This window comes from Boleophthalmus pectinirostris, unplaced genomic scaffold (assembly GCF_026225935.1).
Source record: "Boleophthalmus pectinirostris isolate CB_2022bp ecotype Guang Dong unplaced genomic scaffold, ASM2622593v1 HiC_scaffold_18, whole genome shotgun sequence".
In the NCBI taxonomy this organism is placed as follows: Eukaryota; Metazoa; Chordata; class Actinopteri; order Gobiiformes; family Gobiidae; genus Boleophthalmus; species Boleophthalmus pectinirostris.
In genome coordinates this window covers 31,514,354-31,531,406 of record NW_026571133.1, presented here as the reverse complement: position 1 = coordinate 31,531,406, position 17,053 = coordinate 31,514,354, and the positions used below count along the sequence as shown (strand labels likewise).

The following is a 17,053-nucleotide window of genomic DNA, read 5'->3' as shown; positions in this document are numbered from 1 at the left end:
GCCCTTGTCCTCCTGAATGAAACTAGCATTCCTCCTCTGCTGAGTCCGCTCCCATACGCACATACACTGAGGCCTGCATTCATCGGCCCTGCATGCACCATTACTCCCAGTGATGGCAGCAAAGAAACAACACTTTGAGTCGACGCGCTGGTGTGGAATGTCCTGTGGGTTTTTTGACAACACGGGCGGAGAGAGCCGGCCTTCATGCCGCTATTGTTGTCCACACAAGGCCCACTTAGGCTAATGGGCTGGGCCGGGCTCTGACAGACCAGGGGCGCCGTGCAGCAGTACGAGCAGCTGATCGGAGACAGATTAGAGGTAAGGTAAGGGAGGGTAATTACTACAGAGGTACAACAGGTTTTTGTAAGTAAGTAAGTTTAGCTTAGGTGTGGTTTAGCGTGAAAGTTAAGTAGGTATTAGATAAGATGTTCAACTGTTTCTAAGATCTGTGTTGTTAAGGCCCAAAATGTTTACCTGCTTTTCTGTTTTGTTTCATTCCCACAGAAATCCTGCATATAAAGGCTTCTCGCAATCAGAAAACACTCTGTTCCACCTTGTGATGTCATTTGGTAATACAGGAAGAGCTCCACTGTGTTTTTAAACTCCATAAAACTTCAGTAGAATAATGTGGATGATTTCACACCCAGAATTGCCCATGTCTACAGAACTGCAAGCAAAAGGTAGCTGTTAACTTGAAAACTAATGCTTCATGACACCACAAGATGGAACAGAGCATTTTGAGCTTTGGCACATGTAGACAGATTAATAATAAAGGACTAGTCAAACATGTGTGAATGAAACAGAACACAACTCTGGGTATGTTTGTGATGCGATAACAGTATTATAACAAGAGGCAAAGCCATAGACTATATAAAGAAGTGGACTAAGCGAGTGTGATGTCACCCATAGTGTTCGGCTCCACTTACATGTAGCTTGCGATGTTAGCAGTTACAGGGATGAATTTGGAGCCAGGCTCTATATTATGAATAGTTTTTTTTTAAAAGAACAAAACAGTGAAATAAAAAACAACAGGATCATGTAAAGTCAGTTATTACAAACATTTTGAGACCATGCTCACTTCAGCAGTTACAGAGAGAGGGGCCACAATTTACAATTTGTAAATCTCAGAAGGAGCCAGAAGAGCCCACATGCAAACTTACTGTGTGGAACGTGGTGGCTAGCGCGTTAGCTATGTCCATTTATATATACAGTCTATGGGTGAAGTTCACAAGGATTCATTTTGTGTAATATAGGACCTTGAAAGTTTAAACATAGGGTATCCAACTTTTGTACCTGAGAAAATGTAGTCTTTTCACCCAATGAGTATATGAGACTCCTGCATCGTCAAGTCATTTTAAAAAGTCATTTTATCTCTCATCAACCTGCTAGTAAGTGGCAGGGCGCTCTGCTTGGCTGCGTTTAGGGAGTCCAGTATTTCCTGTCTGAAAATACATATTAGGAAGAAGATGTTGCCAAGTCGTGCAGAGGCCTGAAAATGGATGTCTGTGGATATTAACTATGTTCTAAAGCACAGGTCTCAAACATAAGGCCCGTGGGCCGGATGCATCCCTCCAAGAACTTTAATCTGGCCCTCGGTTTATTTCTACTAAAATATTTTAATTATATTTTTTATTTAAATATTGGTAATTTTCTGCGGCGCTTAGCATTAGCAGCGTCTCCAGCATCTCTGTACGTGGCCCCTCCCACCAGAGCAGCACAAATGAAGACTTGTCTCTTTCCAAACGCTCTTAAAAGACGATCGTTTTGACTGTTGACCGTGACACCCTCATCAGAAAAATGTCAAAAATGAGAAAAGTGGAGCCGAGTGCAGGATTTTCCAAGAAAAATTTACTTATTCCTATTTGCATACAAGTTAATGTTAAAACATTGTGTTGAAATTGCATTTTTCTTAAAGTTTCATGTTGTTCATAATATTATAATATTTTGTAAAAGAAAGTTCATCAATTTAAAAAGATTTCTGTAATAGATTTGCATTTCTCTGCACAAATATTTGAACTTATCGTTATTTTTGGGGTAAATATACCATGAGTTTTCTGATCCAGCCCCTTTGGGATCAAAGTCGGTTGGATACGGCCCCCGGACCAAAATTTGTTTGACACCCCTGTTCTAAAGGGTTTGTGAGACTTATGGAGCTATATTTCTCACTACTTTCTCATTCTGTGGTGTGAAAATCTGGAACTCAAAAAAAAAAAAGAAGAAAAAGTGACCATTAGTGCTTCCCCTTTTCAAACAACGGCCCATCATCAAATATGATGATAAACATGATATAGGCCTTTATCTTCACCAGCTTTGTTCATTGGTTATATTATCATAAGGTGCAAGCAAAGGAGAGATAAAAAGATGAACAAAAACATTCCAGAACAGAAAAAGACAGAGCACCTCAGTCTGAATGGGATTCCATCTGCTCCGTTAAATGCAGTGATGCAGAATTATGTCATCCAAAAAGTCTTTACAACTGAACTACATTTAAATGGTCCAGTTTGAAAAACAAACACTGATGTAGCATCCCCATGCTTTTCCTTGTCATTAACCACAACGTTATCCCTCGTTTATTTTGCCATCCCTCAGGACATCTGTATTTAGATCTACTCTGTAGAACATAGGCTTGGACTAATCACTGACTCATGTGACTCAGATGTTTTCAGAGGAGGTAGATTAGCCATAAAGATTTACCAAAGTATTGTGACTTAAAAAATGCGAATTAGGTAGAAGTACAGAGTTACAGTCTAAGAAATCACTAAATACACAAAAAGTATTTGGGGAAACTCTACTCAAGTAGTATGTATGTAATTAGTAAGTAGTATGTAATTGGCACTGCACAAAATGTCATATTTTCAAAGGAAACAAAATGAAACACTAAACAAAATGAAACACTAAACTGCTGAAAAAAACTAAATCATGTCTGAAGTAGCCATGCAAAAAACACATATGTTCAAATCTAAAATAATTCTACATAAAGCTTTTGTCACTTGTAAACTTACAGTGGGAAGAGTAACCAAAACTGCTCTGAAAAGCAACATTTTATTTAAAAAAAAAAAATTGGTCACTTAAATGTATTTGAGTACTTCCTATCTGCACATTTTAATGAATTACTCTAAGAAATGTGAAATAAGAAAAAAAATATATAATACTTGTTAAGAACAAGTATCATTGTAACAGTATAGTGAACTTCTGACCTGCACAAATCTAATCACAGCATTTTGGATCTAAAATCGGAAAAAGGCATTTAGCTACACCATGATTAATTATTTTATCTTCCTCCATCCGTTAAGGCCAAGCGTTAAAGGGCCAGTGAAAACATTGGACGGCCAATCAGAGAGCATAAATATCAGAGTGTAGCTGTAGCCTGATAAAACAGTGCTTCCAGTCAGGAGTGAGACAGTGGCGCTATTTCTCCACTGTTCTTCACTCAACACTGTCTATCTGTCCATCGCACACTTGAACAGACCTAAAAGACTTCAAATAGAACCTTTTCAACTACACAACCAAACTGTGAACAAAACTAGTATTGAGTGCAGTAGTGGAACAGACTACTGAAAATGAGTACAGTTACATAGCTGAAAATGTACTCAAGTACAAGAACTAATGCCAAAATTGTATGTAAGTAAAAGTCAGCATGACAAATTTGCTCAACATCTTAGTGGTGCTAGTGCTAAGTATAAGTAGCTGTTTGTTATTTATTATTACAACAAAGAAGCTAAATGAAGTTGATGCACATTTGCAGAGTTCTGGCCAATCAGAGAAGATGATGCAGTGCTGTTAGGTTTATAGGTTTAGAACGAACCAGATACTGTGGACTGGGATGACTGGATAAATAAATGTAACTAATTATATAATTACTAAATGCTATGTACAAAATTCTACTCCCAAAAGTACAACCACCCCAAATTATACAAATATATATGGTGTAAAATATACAGCTATCATTAATAAAATGAACAATGTTTTTAAGAGCTGAACTATTAGATACGCTTTAATGCGTACAGAAACTCAGATAATGCAGCTTTAATAATACTGCAGTGATATACCAAGCATCAGTGTTCTTTATGGGCATGATTAGATACTGGGTTTGTGCAATTCATAATTAATTTCATTTCCATAATTAGATTTCAGTAAAATACAAATACTCTCAAATGGACTCAATAAGCTATGTTCAGTTACTTTTACACAATCTTCCGGAGCCAAGCGGGTGGAGACAGAATCTCGCGGTAGTTGACTGAACTTTGGGTTGAGTGTGGACATGACAGAGAGCCCAGTTAGCAGAGCATGGCTGGGGCAGTAGGATTCATTGTTGGGGCTGAGTCCATGACAGTGCTGATGATGGGAGCTGTTCCTTCTTTATGGGGCCGTTGACAAACACAAGCTCACCCACCCAGCTTCCTCATTTTCCCCTTTACAGCCGCCATGACAACAGAGCCGCTACATCAAAACAAAACCACTGTGTCACCGCTTTGAAATAACCTACAAGATTTATGATGCCAACTGTTAGTAAAGTCCTCTGTTACGGTTTTGGGCAACTCTGTCAACAGCTCTGCGCTCCTACTTACAGGAAAGTAGAGCAAAGTGTGCCAGTTTTGGGTTTTATATTGCAATTAAGGGAAACAAACCAAAGGCTCTCCTCCAGATTAAAAATAAGATGTAGATGTAATTATGAAAATCTGATAACTTTAAATATTTTAAATTTTTTCATGGATGTTGTCATATTGACATGAGCTTGTAAAGTTTTAATTGAGATTCAGTCATTTCTAGTGGATCTTTTTAATGGAGAGGGCTACAGCCAATCCTCTGTCAGTAAAAGCATGTGGTTTGGAGCAGAAGTTCATTGGAGGAGGAAATTTGACTTTTTTTTTTTTTGTATTAAATGACAATTAAAGATCCTGTATTATGCAAAATGTACTATTGTGAGCTTTAAGCCATGTTAGAATGGCATTACCTCCTGAAAAACATATCTGGAGTTGTGTTTTGTTTCATTCACATGTTTAAGTAAAGCTTCATTATTAGTCCATCTACATCTCCAAAGCTCAAAATGCTCTATTCCACCTTGTGATGTCATGTAATGGGACTTTTCAAGTTAACAGATTCCTTTTACCTTTTGCTTTGGCAGTTCAGGGCTGAAATTATCCAAATGATTCTCGAGAAGGTGTATAGAGTTTAAAAACACAGTGGAGCACTTCCTGTATTACCACATGACATCACAAGGTGGAGTGTTTTCCATTTGAGAGAAGAGCTCAGCCTAAATATACAGGGTTTGTGTGTTACACATGTGAGAATGAAACAAAACACAACACAATGTTTATGATGAGGAAACAACATTATGACATGGATCAGAAAATAGAATAATATGAGCCTTTTAAAAGTCTGCACTGCTTATATTGGTGGAATTAATACGGAAAATGGGACAAAAAAAAATTCGATATCAAATCAATATGAGGAAAAAAAATCATGAAACATTTTTGGCATCACAAAGGGCGAGCTAACACAAATTTTGTAGACGGCTGCTATCCTTGCACTGACGCAGTGACAGCTAAATCAAACTCACTCCCATTAAATTAAATAACTGAGTGATTTTGTTATAAAAACAAAAGTGAGCTTAAAACTGTGAGCCACTCATATTGCACAATCAAACTCTGTCCTAGGAGCGAGGATAAGTAAACTTCCGAAACAGATTTACAATTGATACAGCTGACACTTATATTAAACCCATTATACAGTACACCTCATGATCGTTGACATCCCGTATCCATAGAAACACTAATAAAAGGGTTGATGGGAGGTTGTGGGTTGATGTGAATTCAGCGGGTTTCACTTTAAAATAACAACTGTCAGCGTTAAGGTAACTACTTGAATGTAATCCCCCCAGCTCCTGACCAGCATTAGTCCAAATTCCTCAATAATACGCAACATGATTTCATAGTGACTGGTGCCTTTGAGAGCTGTTTGCGGTGCTCAGAGGGGTCAGGTGGGGGCACGGTCAGGAAGAGAGACAGGCACAACTCAAGAACAAGGAGGGCTTTTGCTCCCGATCGGAGACTCGGCTCATTAACATCCATTTTTCGTTAATAATAAAGGACAGGGTGGAAGATGTTGTTTGTACAGCTGATTATGAACCACCTAATTCTCTCCATCCAAGGAAATGTGGAGGGGAGGGGAGGGCTTTGTGAAATTCTATGGTCAATCTATTGAGACTATTAAAGATGCACTGAGTAACTTTTATGGCAGAGGGTCATTGAGGTTGATTTGTGTAGAATAGATAAAGCATTAAACTCCACAGTGGCAAGCAGGTGATCAAAGTTACAGGTCAGATCTTTGTATAAGATTTTTTTTTTTCTGTGTTTTTTCTTTCAGCTGCAACTGTATAAATGCAGGATCAATTTAATGCCAGTGTGGAAAATTCTAAGCAAACACTAACATCTCCATGGAGAGACACAGGTGATAGAGCATCATCCTTAATAGCTAAAATGTAAGATGTTTTTTCTTGACGTTTTAAAAATAAATTAATATGAAATAAACTGAAATTTTGATGGTTAGTTTCTGAAAATGTATCTCACTTATATATTGTAGCATGGCCAAAAGGAGACTACGGAAGTGTAGGTTAGTACCAGAGATGAGAACCCTAGCAAATAACCTCATTACTGGCCATTTTGATAATAGTAGTAAAACTAGCTCAGAATTACTGGTGTAAGTCACCAAATGTATGTTATGCTAGAGATCCCTGTGTAAGCAAATAGAACTTACTACCACATCTGTACATCATTATTTGAGTCATTTGAAGAATTACCCCCATAACTACCTGTAATTATATCTTCTGAAACATTGTAGTTACTGATTCTAGTTTAGCTACCTTGTCAGACATAGTAGCTGTCAAAGTGCAGTTTGTTTGATAATGACAATTTGTTTGGTTGTTATGGGGGAAAACCATGACAGGTCAAATGATAGCAAGCAGCAACATAAATAGATTCCAACATTCCAAAATTACACTGTATTTTCTAGGGCTGTAGTCAGCTAAAGAAAATCTTGGTTGATTAAAGACATGCCCTGCAGATCATTTAGTTGACTACAAAGGAGGTGTGGCACACTCTCATGTAAAAACAACTATATTAAAAAATGGTCTAAGAAACAATGTATTTATAAAGACACTGATTAAACACATAATTCAATCCAAGGCATTGGCTGTCTCACTCCATACCTTCTTTCTGCTGTTGGCCCATATAAATTCTTATAATCCAAGAAAATAATAGCTCGACTATTACAAATTTTGATTGACTAAGATACCATCAACTGATTAATTGAGTTAACAACTAAAGGACTACGTTCCACAAAATCTGCTCCCCTACTTTTGTATCACTTTACGTCTGTGTAGAAGGTTTTGAGGTAATCTCAAAAAACACGACTCAAGCTATTCCAACTGACCTGAGAGAAGTTAAGTCCATTCAACGGATGACACTGCTCCTCCACTTTCTCCACTGCTCCGGTCCTCTTCCTCATCCTCTCCGCTTCCTGGGCCAAGTACAAGTCCAACACTGGGACCCCTCGAGTCTTTATATCGGCCTCAGTCAAAGAGTTCACCATAAGCATCACCCAAACTGGTCGCTTCCTCTCCCAGTTTCCCGCGATGGCATTAAACAGATAGTCCGCGTACAGCCCTTTGCCCCTCTGGTCAGGGGTCATCCAGGAGGGCATCATGAGCTTCACGTACTCCAGATGTCTCTTCAGTCTGCGGTAAATGTCTCGTGGTAGAACATCTTGTAAGTTCTCGCCCTGGGGCAAGAGTTGACAACTGGTCAAAGCTGAGATGGTGTAAGGGTCAGTGAGGTCCAACTCAAAGTAGACAATGTTGCTCTCCTGGAAGGCCTGCTTGGAGTTATCAGGTATGTAGTCCCAAACGCGGGTGTAGGGAACATGGATGGTGCCATAGAAGTAAGAGGGGGGGTCCCGTTTGATGGTCCACAGGAAGGAGTTGAGTTCACTTTGCTGAGGATGAAGAAGAGACAGGAGAGTGTGAGAACAGCCGCTGCATGTATAATAAATCTGGGAGTCACTACATGAACACTAAATCTTAATAAATGTATACATTTTGCGAAATGAGCCATTACAATATCTTTTTTTAAAATAACTGCTTATATCAGAAGTGTAATTGATTCACTTATGTGATTGGTATGGATGACTTAAAATGTTCAAATGATGTCGTAATCACACATGGCATAAGTAAAAAAAAAAAAGAGAGAGAAAGAAATAAAACATGTCCACCTCTTGTAAAACAGAGACAACTCATCCCCATAAGAAACCCTGTTGTGTTTGTGGTGGGCCAATACTGCACGTCCAATGAAATGAACAAATAACTGGAACAGCAAACTGCTTTTCTACACTACAGAATGACAGCTAGTTTATATGCTTCATTATTATACAAAACTATGCTGCAACTCATTTTGGACATCAACGTTTGTACAGCAAAACTGAAAATGTTAAAATGAAAATACTATGCTGTAGTGACTAAGGATATCTGTATAAAATTCAATCTGGTTTATTTTGTCAAATAAAAGGTTCTGTGAATAAACTTGACACTAATTAAATTGTAGTTTTCCATGTGTGGTGTTTCCTTAAGTTCACAATGTCTTCATAGTCCTGGCCTGTGATTCGTGTCAGCCACTGCAGGATTTCAGCCACACCAGGCTGTCTGACACCAGCCGCACAGCCTGTTTATTAGAGCGACTGTTAACACACTGATAATGACTTATTAACAGGCCACTTAGGACCTCAGCGCAAAATAAACAACACACATTTCAAACCGAAGTGGACTGTAGCTTCCTCTCTTAATTATTTACTATTTCAACTTAATAAGTGTTAAACGAATACTCCAGTAGACAATACGCAACATATTTAGGCTAGTGTTTATTTTACAAATCTAAAATCATACTGTCAACATTTCATCTTAATCCTGATAAAGCTTTACCTTTACCTGTTAGGTAAATCAAATTTATTTTATCAGTTGTATTACAATTTAAGTCAAAGCTGGCAAACAGTCTTAAGCAGGTACAAGAAAAGCTGAGGAGAAAGTTGCTCACGCGTGAGACCAGGGTCGTAAACCAAACATTTACCAAACCAATGTGTGCGTAAAAGCAGGGGATGTGCGTGCCAATTATTCCAGCACTTCACAACAAGCTTGGAAGGTGTTATAAAAGCTCACGTGGCGACTTACTTTCTTATTGAGTTCGCAGTTCCCCGAGTCCTTGAGCCACTGGTCAGCCCGGACCAGAAGAATTAGACATGACTGAATGAGCGCTGCCACGGTTCCCCGCATCGTAGCTCTCGGTGGAACAACGTGGACGGGAGCGTGTTTGCTTCACACACAAAACAGCGTGTCACTGGCAATGTTGATGCACTCAAAGCGTGTTAAGTTATCTCCTATTCCCACAGCCCGAGCTCCATGTGGCCGCACAGGACAAGCGGACAACTATCCGATACAGACATGGTCATGTTACTGGCCGTACACGGGGCATGGACCGTGGTTGCCGTTTCTCATGGGTCCCACCGCGACGCGAAGACATCGGAGTTACGAGGTCACATCACCCGCTCAGTCCGCTCCTCATCTCCTTCATAATCTCTTGTAACAAACTTTCCACGCAAGTTGAAACGCTCCAACAGGTCCACGTTGCGTCACCCTACCTGCGGCAGAGAAATGTTTGTTTTTAGTTTGCGTTTAAAGGAAAAACGTGCGTAAAAGGCTCTTGAGTCGCGTCCTGAGTGAATGAGTAAGTAGTAAACTAGTTGTAGTTTCCAGAGAAAGGTCTTCAGCCAGCACTCCCTCGTCTCTCCCCCTTCGGCGTGTGTGTGAGCATCTTTGTCGGCCATGCAACTCGACCATAGGCTACCTACCCCCTGGGTCGCCCACCCCTCCCTCCACTTCTCCCAACACACGCGCGCGAACAGCAGTAATCTGATTAAACATCACCGCGGTAGAAATGCTGCGTTAAGACCTTTTTGCATCAAAGCAAATTGTAAATTGGACAGTAACGATTAGTAGTACTCTTTATTGATTGTACATTATGTTTAAAACGAAGTGAAGTGAGTACTTTTTTCAAAGTAAAAAAAACAAACTCCAGATAAGTCACTGATTTTCTGCAGACACAAAGTACATTTTTTCTTCCTTAGGCCATTAAATGATTAATCGTGTCGTTCGATTATTTATCATGAGGCCTGTTTTAGGGCTACAGGCTTGCTACGCTTAATTAACATGGCTTCTTTTACGCACGCGTTTCTTTCATTTTTCTATAGTTAAATGTATATAATGCCGTCTACCAGTCGTCTCCCAACAATGGTATTAAGCTATTTTCCTGATTCTGTCTTATTTTTCCCACTGTGAGGCCTTGGAGCCAGGTGCCAGTGAGATCCCAGAAGAAGATTGTCATGGCCCCGCAGTTAATGCCAACAAACTGCGCGCATTACCATAAGAAAGAGTGTAATAACAGCTCTTTAGCAAAAGTAAGAGTGAGGGCAGACATATGGATGAATAACTCCACCTCTTTATCAGCTGGCATCAGGTCTCTCTCCTACCCATTAGTTTCAAGTGAAATGAAAGGAAAGACATGTCTGGCCTGTGGCAGCCAGATCAACATCTGTGTCGTGCGTAATAACTCCACGGGTAATGGGTTTAACTAACCAGTGTTCTGATGTCTCAAATTAGACAACGCGGGTCCCCAACACCCCGAGGTTCCATCAGTCCGCGGGTTCACACAGAGAGCAGGGCACATGTTGTCAGACGTCTGAGTAAATACAAGGAGCTTGTTTACGCAAGGAATAACCCCAGGCCGTATTCTGATCGGCGAATGTTTGCAGACAAATAACAGGATTCAGACCAAAGAGATGACGAGCCTGGCTGCACTTTTAAGATACGTTTTCCTGATCCGTCTGTCTGGTTAAGATAGCGATGAAAACGCTTATTGACCGCAAAAATCTGATCTATTCTACGCATTGAATTATGGAATACTGTATTAAAAATAAAAGTGATAGCAACTAACACGAATATACAGGCCCACTGTTTCTATAAAACTTACTCAAGTTTGTCCACTCTTATGGCTTTTTGGTTGGTTGTTATAGCTCCCTCTGGTGGACATGGCCAGACACCACGTGCATTGTGGTTTTGAACAGTGGCACCACAACCATTTTATCAAAATTATTTTCTTTTGTCTCCATTAAGGGCTCTCATGAATGCATCGAATCCAAATTCTATTTCACTGTGCCATTGTGGCTACAGGACTAGAGCTTTGGCTACAGGCATGGCTGCACATAGCCAGGCCTGTGTACGCGCTGAACGTGCGCTTCCGGGGTGTGGGAACAGCTGCTTGTGGAAGTCATAAAATTGACCTAAGTGATTTGTGGCTTCATTAGCGGCCAATGTTAATTAAATGTTTTAAATGTTCATTACTAAATCACATCCATTATTGAAATGCCAGTATTCATCTCACTGTGAAAGTATTACTCTTAACAACCTAAAAATAAAAGCTTAGTGTTCAGAGTGAGTTGTTGAGCTTTGCTTCAAGTTTGGCTATTTATGCCTTATATAGCGGCTTGTGAGGAGTTTGAAGGTCTAGACTTGTTTTGCTGAATAAGATGAAGGTAATGACGAGCTCTCCTGCTTTTTATTTGTGTATCTGTAAGGGAAGTTAAAAAGGACACCTGCAGCTGCTTCCGCGTGCGTTTTGCCAAAGCTTTAGAAGCGTGTTATTTGTGAAGGGGCATCTGTTTGAGCGGCTCTCGCTCACATGCACACATGTTCTTTATTGTCTTCACTTAGCAGAGGCTGTTTCATATAAACACGTATGCCCATATTCTTCTAGTCTGCTGTAATTTGCATGAAACTATGAATAAATCACGGTGTCAGCTGCTTAAATGCTTCCATGCTTTCTAAACACGTTACAAAACATAGCATTCTTCTTCATGTCCACCTTCTGAAGCGCTGTCCGTTTTATCTCATTACTTTGTTGTTTTTTTATCATTGTATCAAAAGCAGACCTGTTTTTGAAGTCTCTGCAGGACTTCTGTGACCTGTGTCAATGTTGATCCCACACTACATCTGTACATTTCCACTTGAAAGTGTCCGTTTGTTTGGATCAAACACAAGTGAGGACTTCTGAGGGCTGCAGAGTAAACAGTGTAGCAGCCCCATCAAAAGGCCCTCACAATATGGACTTGATTACATATGTTTGGTTTTATGGAGCTTCTGAGGTGGAGGATGTATTTGATCCTGTCAGGTGTCAGCAAGGGAGTTTGTCTTTTATTCTCACTGGAAAAAAAAAAAAAAAAATCATACTGGCTGCAACTTGCATGTCCGCTGCTTTAAAGTGACCACAGAATCCAAGTTTCCCATAAGTGGAGTGCCGAATGGATTTATTCGCTTGTTGCACTTAGTCAGACATAAGAGGAGACAGTAGTAATAAAGGCTTCCAGGAACTATGAGTTTATCTGACTCAGTCTGTTTGGTCAGTCATATTTTCTGGGCTATATCCTGCGAAAAAATTTTATTAGTAACACATAGTTTAGTGACACAATTGGGAGAGGTGCTTCAGAAGTTGCATTATAGTCTATATGGAGTCAAAGATACGGTTTACAGTGTAACTCTGTCTCCCTCATTCATCCAGAAGTGGCTGTTTCAAAGACTCCACAACCGGACCCAAGATTCCACCATATCCACCGTTCTGAGAAAAAGAAAAAAAATCAATCTAATGATTACTGCATCATCTTATCAGAGACTTAGAAGTGAAGAAATCACACAATTGTGTAACACAATCAATTGTAGAACAGAGAACAAAGTTGTATTTATATTTTTGTCTTTGAGCAAATATGGAACTTTGGAGCAGAATATTATGGATTTTGTTGTATGGATTTGATAAATCTGGCCAGTATCACAGTTGCATCATCTAGATAGGCTAATTTAGTATAATTAGTAACACACACAAAAAGGTTTTATTACAAAAACGGATAACAGAATGCAGTCTTTATCAAATCCCACTCAAATGTCTCTACTGGTTTATGTCACAAAGTTTCGCCAAGTTTGTGTTTCCATTATTCTTAAGCTGTGGTTGGCTCAGAGTTTGATAGTTGTAGACTGGTTTCACACAGCTTCCTCTCCTTTCACATAGTGCTAATTTAACCTGACCAATCCAGTGACGAAGCAAGGTTTTGTGCCACTTTGACGTAATCCTACCTGTTTGATCCTACACTCTAGTGGCTTCTATCCGTTTGCCCAGCCAATTTAGCAGAAAACCACAAAATGAGAGCTGTTTGTGATACTCACAACATATTCAAAGATCCTTCTGATGCACAGATCTAGAATTTCACATTTTTAAAAACACGATGAAACTAAAGACACGAGGAGCTGAGTTGGAAGTGGTTGCCGGATGATGGGGCAGTTAGTCAGAGGAAGACTCCACTGGCTCAGTTTGATGAAATGTGTTTTGGACATTTGGAAGAGCCACAAACTATTCCATGTGAGACTCGTGTTGTAAAAGGGCACACAGCTTCCTGGTGTGGTTTTGCATGTTGTGGTCAGTCTCCTTGCTTGTCTGCGTGCAGCCATTTGATACTACTTCACATACACAGTAATCCAGCCATGACCGTTTTCTGTAAATAGTACGTGCATGCATTTAAAGGTGCACTGCATAACTTTTTCCGTGTTGGGTCCGTCACCTGCTGGTCTCCACGAGGATACTGTTGTTTTGCTTGGAATATTAACATTATATTAATATGAACATTAAGCATCTCTTTATTGCATTTTTTGTATTATGGATGCCAATTACTGGTCAAAATACCCCAAACCGACAAGTCAGTGGGGTATCCTCTCCACAGATCTGGTCAGTAACTTGGCCTGCTATAATCAATTCTGTGTCTCCAGGTTGAAACAATAGTGGGCAAGGAGTTTGTGCAGTAAAGATTAATTGGGTGCATTTATGTGTTTTGTCAAATTGTGTGAATAAAAACAAAACTGTTGTGTACTTTCTTCACTTAGTTGTTGTCCAAAATATATTCTGTCTGTAACATTAACTTGCCAGTTTGGAGATGCCTTTATGTTGTGTCTTTTATTACATTTTCTGAAATAAATAAATGTACAAATAAAATCAACAATTGGCTGAAGTTGTGCCACAATTAAAAAGAGTGAAATGATACATGAATTTCATAACTCAAAATATGTGAGGGAAAGCGGGTTAAGTTAGCATTTACTGTCCCTGTGAGGAAATTTGTCTCTCCTCTGTATTTGACCCATCCTAAAATGCCATTGGGGTAACCTGCGAGCAGCAGTCAGGCCAATGGACCCATCCCCAGATCTTGAGCTAGGTTTGTGCAGGACTTTTGGAGGATGGAGGATTTTTACCTTAAATAATTGTGTCATTTTTCAAGGCTTTCAAGGAAAATAGAAAAATAAACATTCAATGAGATCACTTGGGCTGTTTGTGTTTTTTGGGTTGTAAAAATCATTTTGATTGTCTAAGGACAGATCCAATGATACCTCCAGATGCAATAAGATCTGGAGTGAATGAGACCAAAAACTCAATTTGGCTCAAAAAAAGAAAGTAAAAGAAAAAAAGACTGTTATGCTATGAGGCCATCAATATTCAGACCATACAGATGTTGTTTTCAGTGGATGTTATCCTCGTCATTGAATTTTATGAAATGACATCAGCGCACCTGTCTGTCAGATCTCAGGGCTGTCTTTCCAATAATGTGTGCTTGAGTTTGATCAGCTGCTGTGGATATTACACTGAGGAGAAATCTAAACTCAATCTAGTGTGATGTTCCACTGTCACACGTTTATTACCCCCATAATTCCACTGGCTCTGTCTGTGTGATGACAGCTGCGCTTCACTCATAGATATGTCTTCATCTGCAGATCATCTGTCAGGATATGTTCAACGATGGTCATTTCTCACAATCTGGGACAATATGAGATATGTTTTTATTTGGGAACAAACAGCTTGTTTCAAAGCAGTTACATTTATTTTAAGTAATTAAGATGTGCATAAACGTTGGAAAAGAATAAGTTTCAAAAAAAAAAAAAAAAAAGCTAGGGGTAGGTGGTGGCAACATGTCAAAACAAATCTTGTGCCTTAACCTTCAGGTAGAGGACACGTACAAGTTTTTCTCATTCTCAGTATATAGACAGACCGTGCCTCATCTGGTGCTGGGGTTTAAGTAGTGAGGATTCAGATCAGAGAAAGTTATTTTAGGTTTGAACCAAACAGAGTTAAGCATGTTTTTGTAACTAAGAATAAATAAAAAAAAAAAATTATCAGCAGAAGCTATACTCAATTTGAACATGGGATCAGATACATACTGCACCCACTCCCTAATTGAAGCTAATACAATACTATTTCTACAGTCAAATAATCCATCTATGCGAGCTCTCTGTCTGACCTGCCCATACTATTCCCCTGGCTGTCAGCGATGATTAAAGACTCCATGATCAATGCTCGTGTGGAAGTGATGCTGTGTAAGTGTAAAAGCTCCATCACTGTCCGCGCACCATAAATCACATATGTGCAGCCTGACTGGACTTCTTTGTCTAATGTGTGTGCCTGGCCCCTAATAGACACCTGTCCGCTGTCAGCCCCAGTGACTAAACTCGCTCTCGCAATCTTTTTCCATTAGCCCCCATCTCCATCACAGCAGAGGAGGTGCAGAGAGGTCCAGAGAGGGGCTTAGGTCGATGGCTTACACTCCACTCAGGACTGGGGCATGTCCAGAGAGAGGGAGAGGATGGAGGAGTGTGAAGGAATGCAGCTGTTCAAATAGGTCTTTGATTTAGTGGTCACGGCAACAGAGTGACTCACCGGCTCACTGACTGAAGAGATCCCATACCATACGGCCCCAGGTGGACTTTCACCAATAAGTCTGCATGGCCGCGTAGTTTTCATGGGTTTCAGCTTCCTGTTGTATGGTGCCATTTTGAGAATGGCTGACTATTCAAAAGGAATTGTAATTTGAATTGTTAATTGCTATGGCGACAGTCCTAACTTTTCATTACTCTGAAACATATGGATAAGAGAGATACACTATTTGACCTTGGTGCACTATATACAGTAGTGATTTGATAGACATAGAAGTCTAGACAAAGGGGAAGAGGAATGGCTGATGTGACAGATGGTTCTGCTGCTGTGGGAAAAATGGGGTAGAAAGTACTTTTTTTTATCATTAGCCAACTTTTTAAATTATATATATATGACTTTTTACTTTGTGAAGTACAGCTTTTTTCCATTTATAGTAAGTAAAAGAAAAAAGTGTAACAAATAAGAATGTTGTTTGGATTTATTCTATTTTTATTGAAGAATGAGCATCTTTATATACTTTATATACCTGTTTCAAACTTTATTACAGTCATTCAACATTTGATAGTGCATCACTGACCTCATAGTATATACAGTTTTAATTGGAATTATATTTTTAACAGATCTCTGAGAGCAGGGATGTGAGTCTCAAGTTTCTATGTCAGTGAAAGAAGATAATGTATAAACAGTAATTTTTGTAAAAATGAAAATATAAATGAGAAACAAAAATGATAATAATACAACCAATTAACTCAGATAACTTATGTTTTTCCTCAGTGGATGTACTAGTAGTTTCAACATTCCCCATAAGCCCTTTCAGTTTCGTCTTAAAGAACTTCTCCATCTTTCATTTCAGCTGATGAGTATGTCAACAGACGTAACATGAGGTTTAAGTTTCCCTTCTGCACCTCACCTGTGTTTCACTCAAGTCACGCCAAAAATCAACACATCAAAACTGGTTGGCCCCTGACGGAGTACACGCTAGCTCAGGTGTCAAATCTACACCACCTGTCAGATCTTTTCACAGTGTCCAATAGGTTTTACAGGACATCAATGATGGACTTGTGTTGTGCTTGAACAGTAGCGGAACAAGTACTGAATTTTGACACAGAAAAAATATAGCTGATATTTTAAAGTTTTGACAGCATTCCTATTGAAAGAATCAGACTTGAGATTTGATATTCACCAAGATAAACAGAAAAAATATTTGTTTTTAG

General features: G+C 39.4%; 1 protein-coding gene across 1 annotated transcript in view; it reads right to left on the bottom strand.

Moving 5' to 3' along the window:
- The window catches only part of trabd2a (TraB domain containing 2A), a 73,945-nt gene extending 64,198 nt beyond the window's left edge, over positions 1–9,747 (bottom strand). The window contains exons 1-2 of the mRNA XM_055153776.1: positions 9,218–9,747; positions 7,432–7,992 (exon numbers count right to left, since the gene is read on the bottom strand). Coding sequence (XP_055009751.1) covers positions 7,432–7,992; positions 9,218–9,319 — 663 coding nt within the window. The 5' untranslated portion in view covers positions 9,320–9,747. The remainder of the gene's footprint in view (positions 1–7,431; positions 7,993–9,217) is intronic.
- Positions 9,748–17,053: the final 7,306 nt, after the last annotated feature.